Below are 7,955 nucleotides of genomic sequence, written 5' to 3'. Positions count from 1 at the left end.
CAGCTGCAGCCCAGAGTTGGGGCCAACTTGAGTCAAAGCATCCCAGAAGTCAGCAGCAAATCTGAGAAGATGGTGGGGACAATGGTCTGTGTTTCCCCACTATTTGCCAGCCTGACTAGTGCTGCCTTGCCCAGGAGAACATCACAGAACAATGGTAATAGGCTTATTTAGGTATGTTAAGTGCTGTGTTGTCCAATAAACACATCTGAAATGCAACAGAAGCTCATAGATCCTGCTTCCAGCTAAGCAAAGCTCACCCTTGGTAAAAGACATACAAGGTCAGCATCACCTGTGTTTGTTTATGTCATGACAAGTACAAAAGAATTTCAACTCAAACCACTTCTAACAGTGCTTTCAGAAATTTAAAAGAAACACCCCTTTAAGAATAAGGAGCACTTCTCATGCTGTTATATTAACAAAAGCATTTCAGTGGGGGAGAAATCAAACAAATGCTCTACTCAGTACAGATAAACCACAACACACATCCAGAGATTGCAAGCTGCAGAACAGAGAGAACACATTTCAGTGAGCTCACAGGCACACAAGGCTGGTGAAGCCCAGATGGACTCTGACTTCTGCCTATGTTGAACCACAGGCAAACACATCACAGTAAGTCTTCTCACTCACTGATTGATCCAGCTCATTCTACAGCTCATTAGGGTTCTTGATGCAATTATAAGAATTTAGCACCACTGATAATGGGTGGTTGCAAAGAGACAGATATTGATTGAGGCTGATTCTCCCAGTGCGCCTTTAGGCTGCCTAGGCTCATGTACTCATATGAGAGCTTAGGTATAGCTTGTTAGTATCTTTACATCAGTATTTTGTATATACCCTTAAAAGATTTGTAGACTGAAGGAATTTGTGATGTGGGGTGAGGCACGACAAGTAGAACGATATAAGAAGCGCTAGAAAGCCCATCCAAGCCAATATCTTTCCTGCAACAAGGGCATGCAGCAAATGCATTGGTAAAGAGTATGGAAAATCAGTCATCCCCAGTCCACCTTTCAGTCGGCATTTCAGGGATTTCCTCAGCTAAATTTTCCATTAGGACCATCAAAGTAAGTAACTGCTGGTACAGCTCTATGTTAATCTGCCTGCTTCTTTTTGAATTAGTTTCTCTCTTTGGTAGGGTCTTCCTTTGCTGAGTTAAAAGAGTAGATTTGAACCTACAGATCTGCTTCCTTCCACACGTATTAAAGGCAGTGTTCAGCCTCATAAGGATCAGATGAAGCATGTGCTGATTTTTCTGTGATGCATAAAAGCTATGATTATATGATTCTGCCTCAGGGATTCCTAGGAGAGGGGTGGAGCAACTAAATTCTTACTAATTGCCCTATCCATGCAAGTAGGAATGCCTATATGTTTGTATCATCTGCAATTCACTTAAGATGAATACTAAAACCAGATACAATCTATCATAGCTGTTGATAGAAGGATTAAGTCCCTGTCTCTGGAGATTTGTGGGCTTTCAAATGATAATCTTCAAAAGAGACAAAGGGGAATGGCAGGGGGAGGCTGCCAGGTATCAGCTTCCCCAGTAGAACTGCACACCTTATGCCATGCAGAAGCCATCACAGGATGAACGTGCTGGATTAGGAAGTGGTAATCATGCTCTATCTTCAGCCACAGCACAGTGATTATCAGTTCAGTTATCCCCCTTCCCACCAGTGCCTTTTCAGTCTCCCCACTAAGAGACCCAGAGCTCTTCTGCTTACAGCCCCTCAGTTCAACTCAAGCCTTCCTCACACATGTGAGAAAGTAGCTGGAAAACAGTGTCAAATGTACCAAAACAGCTCCTCCAAGCAATGCAGCACTGCAGCCCTTACCTTCTGCTTTCTTAGGGCTAGATTCTGGACAGACCTTCCCAGCAAAAACAGTTCAGTTAACTCCTGCTCTCTGATACCAGTCAAGCCGGTGACAAGCAACCTTTAGCAAACATTTTTCTTGCTGTTTTCAGGTCTTTACAAGACTATGGTATCACCAAAGCCTCATTCACTGTCAATGCCATTCTCACTGAGGTTCAGGATGGATTATTAGACTGCACACAGGCTGATAAGGCTGATCCCTTTCCACCAGTTATTGCTACGTGGCCTGGCACAGAGCTACCAAACAGCTATAGGTGATGATGGCTACGTATAGGAGCCCAGAAACACATTTGGTCAGTGCCTTTGGAGTATCTTCACAAAGGAGTTAGGTTGAATGGTTCCTTATTGCCTAGAACATTGTATCATTTGGCAAAATAAGCATGGTACTCTTGGAATGATGCACCTTAAGCTGCTCCATCACCAGAGCACCAGCTGTGATGTCCCAGCGCAGGTGTGCAAACAGCCTCTAGCATCTATCCCCACCCATACCTGTTGAAGGCTATTCCTCATCCCCAGGCTGCCACCAGCAGAGCCACTGAAAGGGGGCTTGGCTGTTAACTGGAATCTCCAGGAAGCAACGATCCCAATCCAGCAGATCAGTGGGCATGGGGAATGGACATCAGAGCTTGCAAGATTTCAGACACTTCCAGGAAAGTGGAGGATGCTGTCCCTGTGCCACGACCAGTTCTCTCACTTGTTCACAAAAAGGTTTTCTGTGCGTGGAGAGGGGAGCACCCCACTTGCTGTCTGCACAGATTCGTGTCCTTTGGGCAGGTTGTGGGTGCTCAGAGGGATTGCCAAGCCTGCAAACAGAGAAATTCCCAGCCCCACCTAGTGCTATGCCATCCCAGCGGGCTCGGGACGTAGGAAGGAAAAGGGAAGAAGAAGTGGAAAAGAGGAGGGGAGTTCCGGAGGGGGCCGGACGGTGGGAAGAGCAAACAAGTAGGGAGGGTAGGGAGAAAGCGGAAAAAAAGGAGGAGAAAGGGGAGGAGATGAAAGACTAGGGGAGAAGGGAGGATCGGTCGGGGAGGAGAGGAGGCAGCCAGCTCGGCGGAGAGGGAAGGGACGGGACCCGGCGCCCCACGGGCCATGCGTCTCCTGGCCACGGCGCTGGCCGCCCTGCTGGCCTCGGCCCCGGCCCCAGGTAAGCGGCAGCACCAGCAGCCCCTCCCTCCGGCCGCTGCCGGACCCCGCTCGGGCCGGAGCCCGCCGCCGCGCCGCGGGGTCCGGGAAGGGTCTGGGCAGCGCCCGGGCTGGGGGAGCAGGCAGGAGCCCGGCACGGCACGGCACGGCACGGCGGCCGGCTCGGTACAGAGGGAAAGGACGGGACCCGCCGCCCCCGTCCTCTGCTCCCGCATCGCCGCGGCAGCAGCGCCCGCAGCCGTGGGTTCAGAGCGAAACCCCCCGCCTGTACACCAGCTGCTGGAAACGCTTTCTCCACCGTCTCCTTTGTCAGGCGGGACGGCGTTCCTACAACTGCAAACAAAGTTGAGGCAAAGGGGAATAGAACCCCCAGATCTCGTGTTATTAAAAACAACCTTCTGCTCAAGTGTTATGCTTCCAAAATCTAATGTGTGTTGGCTGAGGTTGTGTTCTAAAGCTGTAAAAATGGACAAGATTCTGGATCAGAACTTCAGGTCACAGTGGGGATGAGGAGGGTGAGGAAGTCTCACTCATTGGATTTAGGATTTTTGCCTCGGACAGGAGATGACAGAGGAAAAGGTTCAGTTCAAGTTCAGTCACTGCAAAAGCACTGTGAGAGAAGGAGCCTCTGACTTGAGAAAATTGCAGATGCAGCCGTTCAACTGAAAACAGCTGGTTGCTTTTGGTGATCTTTCTAGCCAGCTCCTAATTATTTTCATTTAAACAAAGAGCTTTGCTTCTTCCTGGCTCATCTGCTCTTCTTACTGTTTAACAGAAATCAAAATAAAGCAAGCTTTCACAGTAATATCACTTCACAGAACAAACTACAAATAAGCAAATAGAAGCCACCCCACCTGACTCTGGTTATGCAAATCTAAGATGAGAAGGCAGCTACCCTGATGGCAGGCCTCTGTAGTCCCCTACATATCAGCAGGGGCTGAGGAAAAAGCCCTCCCAGCCCTGAAGGCCAGGCTGTAGATTCTGCCTGTTAGTGTCCATGGAAAAAGGACCTATATAATGCCAAGAATGCTCAATCCAGGTTGGGTGCTTTAGTGTCCAGGAACAACCCCACTCATGTGAGCATCTCTAATGAAGGAGCTGGGGTTTTCCAGCAAGCACGCAGCCACAGTGACTGTTGGTCTGCTTCTGTTCCAGCACAGAACGTGGGGACAACCCTGGCATGGACAGGTTTCTAGCTGCTAAACTGGTAGCTTCTTACTCCTGACAGTGCCATAAATGTATTTTGCTAAGAAATATGGTAGACAACAAAGTCCAAACCTAGCTAATACTTTCAGAATAGGGTTTTTCAAAACGGGCTTTAAGTTATAGCACTACACTTCTGTGACTGCGGTGAGACATGCAGGTGGAAGGTACCAAAGAAACGGCTAAAACACTGGGATGGGGGCAACTAAGTGAGCTGGTTGCTGATAGAAGAGAGATATACAAAGGAATCCTCAAGGTCTGACCCACTCTCCTTCCCTTTTCTATAAATAGTTTCCCTTCTTAAGTAGAAGCAGGACTAGACTCTTGTGGTGAACTCCGCCAGGGTGGCATCATGCTATACTGGGAAGGCAGGAAAAGAAAGACAGTGATTCCTCACTCAAAGCAGGAATCTGAAGTCGAGGAAGTCAGTGCTGCGCTGGCACATAAGCCTGCTCTCAAGTGGCGGAGGAGTCTCCTGTCTTGGCATAGAACCCACTACTAGGGCAAACCTCATTTTGGGGCTGATCCAGCAGCAGTTAAAGACAGAAGAAACTTCCACAAGTGCATGGGAGCCCTGAATGAGGCTTTTCCTTTCCACATGAGAGGTAAATGACCTTTTGTCCAACCATCCACCACTTTTCCACCTCCAATGGGGGAGGTTAGAGTCCAATGGATTGTTTTCCTGTTTTACATGAAGCAGCACCTGACCCTGCTCAGTGTAAAATGAGAAGAGGTCACAGGGAAAGCATCAGAAATTTTGAAAGCTCTTCCCTCTGCTGCACTGATAGCTGCAGAAGAAAGATAAGACGATATGTTTCCACTGATCATACAAGCCTTCAAGCAACTGGCCTTTGCAGTACATGAGCTTTACTATATGAAAGATGCAAAATTTGATACTTCCTCACAAAAGGGCACATCTCCTGAGAAAAAATAGAAGCCCTATGTATAAAATATCAATGTTTGTGTGAGTGTAAACAGCTAGAAAGGGATCAGAGATGCCACATACAATGCTCCTTTATCTTCTCACAGAGACTTCCATCATCACTATATCTGAATTCCTCCGTATTTTCTCTGGAGTACTTTTTGGCAGTGTGTTCTGCCTAGTTTCGAATTAAGCAATGATTCTTTTGCTTTTTATTTAGAGATAGTATTCCACAATTAATCCTAGCCAGCTTTTTCAAACAAGAAGTTCACATATCAGGAAAGTGACATAATTGTTTTCCTTTACAGTTTTTCATGACGTTCATAATTCCAGTAGAAAAATCGTGTGTTTTGCATTTACCCAAACCACATTTTTACAATTGATTTCTTAAACATTTGTAGCACAATTATAAGCAACTTAAAAAAAAATTCTATATTTCTGAACTTGCTTCTTGTTTCCTGAGCAGCACAATCTTCAAAAATTGAATGCCATTTTGATGGCAGAGGCAGCCACCTTATTTTCACTTCTGCCTGCAAAACACCAAAGTCCTGTAACTCCAGCATGTAAAAGGTGAAGTCTGGAAATCTTTGGTGGCATTCAGACTTCATTTTAAATTTCAACATCCTGTTCTTCCTTTGTTCTTTGTATAAATTATCTCTTGATTTGGAGCTCACATTAATTGCGCACACAAACTTCATGCACAAATAGTTATAACAGTAATTTAAACTGTGCTTAGCTTTCTTAAAGAAGTTTAAAAAATAACATACAACTTTCATCATGCAACTTTGTTCCTTCACAAAGAGTCTACATGGCTAAGATGCCTATTCCGCAGCATCTATCTTAAAAAATACACCAATCAGTACTGCTTTCTATTAAAACAAACAACCCCAAAGAATAATACTATGAACTTTCATAGAGTTCTTCTCTCAGACAGTCACAACATAACTTTTTTAATTCAGAGGATTTAACTAAATTGATACATTTAATCACTCCATCTCACAGCTTCTCTGGGGCCACAAAGTCTCTGCCTCCAACGCCCTTTCAGAAGTAGATGGAAATACTTTACTTGCTTATTTTGAAGATAAATACATGTTTGTGTTTAGGGAGCTGATGTCAACCAGGAGTCTGCCAAAATACTCATCCCCTTTGTTAAAATGTTCCTAGCTGATATGCTAGCAAAGTGTCCAGAAATTAAAAAAATCCATCTCCCAGAGTTGCAATTCTCATTAGCATTTCAGTACATAACTGGAAGCTTAATATTCATATTTTAGAGGATGTTTCATGCTTCTCAGAATGTACTGCATAGAGTGCTTGCTCCCTGTTAAAATATGTTTTTTCTCTCTAGTGGATGCCATCAGAAAAGTAATTTAGAGAACACAATGCCGCAATATACCACTGGTCAAAAATGGATCAGTCTATGATGTGACTAATAGACATTCTTAACATACACTGAGAAGGAAATATAATGAGTGTTTTAATCCTATGCCTCAGAAAAGAGGTTAAGCATGAATAAGTAAGGTCAGAAAATAAAAATCTGCTAATGAACAGCTATGGACTTCTTTCAACCCTCATCTATGTTGATTATTGGTAGAAAGAAAGCAGAGAGACAAACAACTGTTCTGAGCTAGGCTCGTGATGACAAACAGAGAAGCATGAGACAGAAATGAACGGGAAACTGGAACAACTGTCTGTCTCAATATAACCACATGGCACATTTTGTCATGCAAGTGATGTCATTAAGTCAACTTTGCAGTCAGAAGGAGATCTGACAAATTTAATCCAGATGATCATTAGGTTATGACAAGAAGAGTATTACTTAAAACAGAGGACATAAGGAACTGTAAAGAGAGAAGAAACTCATATATGAGGACTTACAGACATATAGGGAGATTAGTAGTCTTTCAGTGACACATCTAGGGAACAGTATCGTGTAAGGCTTACACAAATAATGTCCACAAGATAGAAACAAGAACACGTTGCTTGTGACTTTATCACGACATTGTATGATTGGAGTAGCATGTAGGAAAGACTGAGGAACAAGAAACAGAAGTGGAGCAGAACTTAGTAAGATAAGTCATGCACTTGGGGAATTTCTTGGATAAACTAGGAACCGAACCACAAATGACAAAGGAGGGAAAACATTCTGTTGCACCTAAATATAAACTGTCAAAGAACCTCAAAATATCATGAAAAAGGTCAACATCATTGTGGGATACACATGCAAGGTATTTCTAATCACCTGGGGTGTACACTGACTATAGCAACAGTGAGAAGAACATCACAATAAAACCAAAATTGAAACTGGAACCAGTGGACAGAAAGGATACTAACTGAGTAGGGAAGTGGATAGGGAAGGAAACATTTCTTTATAAGAGCAGACTAACAGAACTCAGCTTCTTTAGTTCAACAAAGCGAAGGCTGAGAGACCAGATATTTGGAGTCAGGAAGTAAATGGCATTTAAACAAAGTTGGCACGGGAGCATAAACTGGCTATTAAAACAAATTAGCTTGGAAATTCTCAGAAGGATGCATGCTGCCAGAAAAGCTGGTCATAGAACAGCTTGCCAAAAGATATTCTGGGCTCCTGTTCCAAGCTAGCTTCAGACAAGGCTTGTCTAGAGCCTTGGGTGATAGGGAGCCTGTAAAAGCACCAAAGTGTCCACCTCAGCCCTATCTCATTAGAGAAGATGAGAATATTTGAGCAGACTCACTGAAGGAGGTCCTCGTTCCACTCTCAGAATATGTCAGGTTCTAGAAGCTCACTGAGTTGCTGCACACTGAACTGATGATGCTGTCTGTTTACCTGCTGTGGACTTGTG

General features: G+C 44.4%; 1 protein-coding gene across 1 annotated transcript in view; it reads left to right on the top strand.

The window, feature by feature from the left end:
* The first annotated feature begins 2,892 nt into the window (after nt 1–2,892).
* VSTM4 (V-set and transmembrane domain containing 4) overlaps nt 2,893–7,955 on the top strand; it is a 32,359-nt gene continuing 27,296 nt past the window's right edge. Inside the window, exon 1 of the mRNA XM_421654.7 lies at nt 2,893–3,012. Coding sequence (XP_421654.3) covers nt 2,958–3,012 — 55 coding nt within the window. The 5' untranslated portion in view covers nt 2,893–2,957. The remainder of the gene's footprint in view (nt 3,013–7,955) is intronic.

This window comes from Gallus gallus, chromosome 6 (assembly GCF_016699485.2).
Source record: "Gallus gallus isolate bGalGal1 chromosome 6, bGalGal1.mat.broiler.GRCg7b, whole genome shotgun sequence".
In the NCBI taxonomy this organism is placed as follows: Eukaryota; Metazoa; Chordata; class Aves; order Galliformes; family Phasianidae; genus Gallus; species Gallus gallus.
The sequence above is the reverse complement of the archived record's forward strand: the minus strand, read 5'-3'. Positions and strand labels throughout refer to the sequence as shown.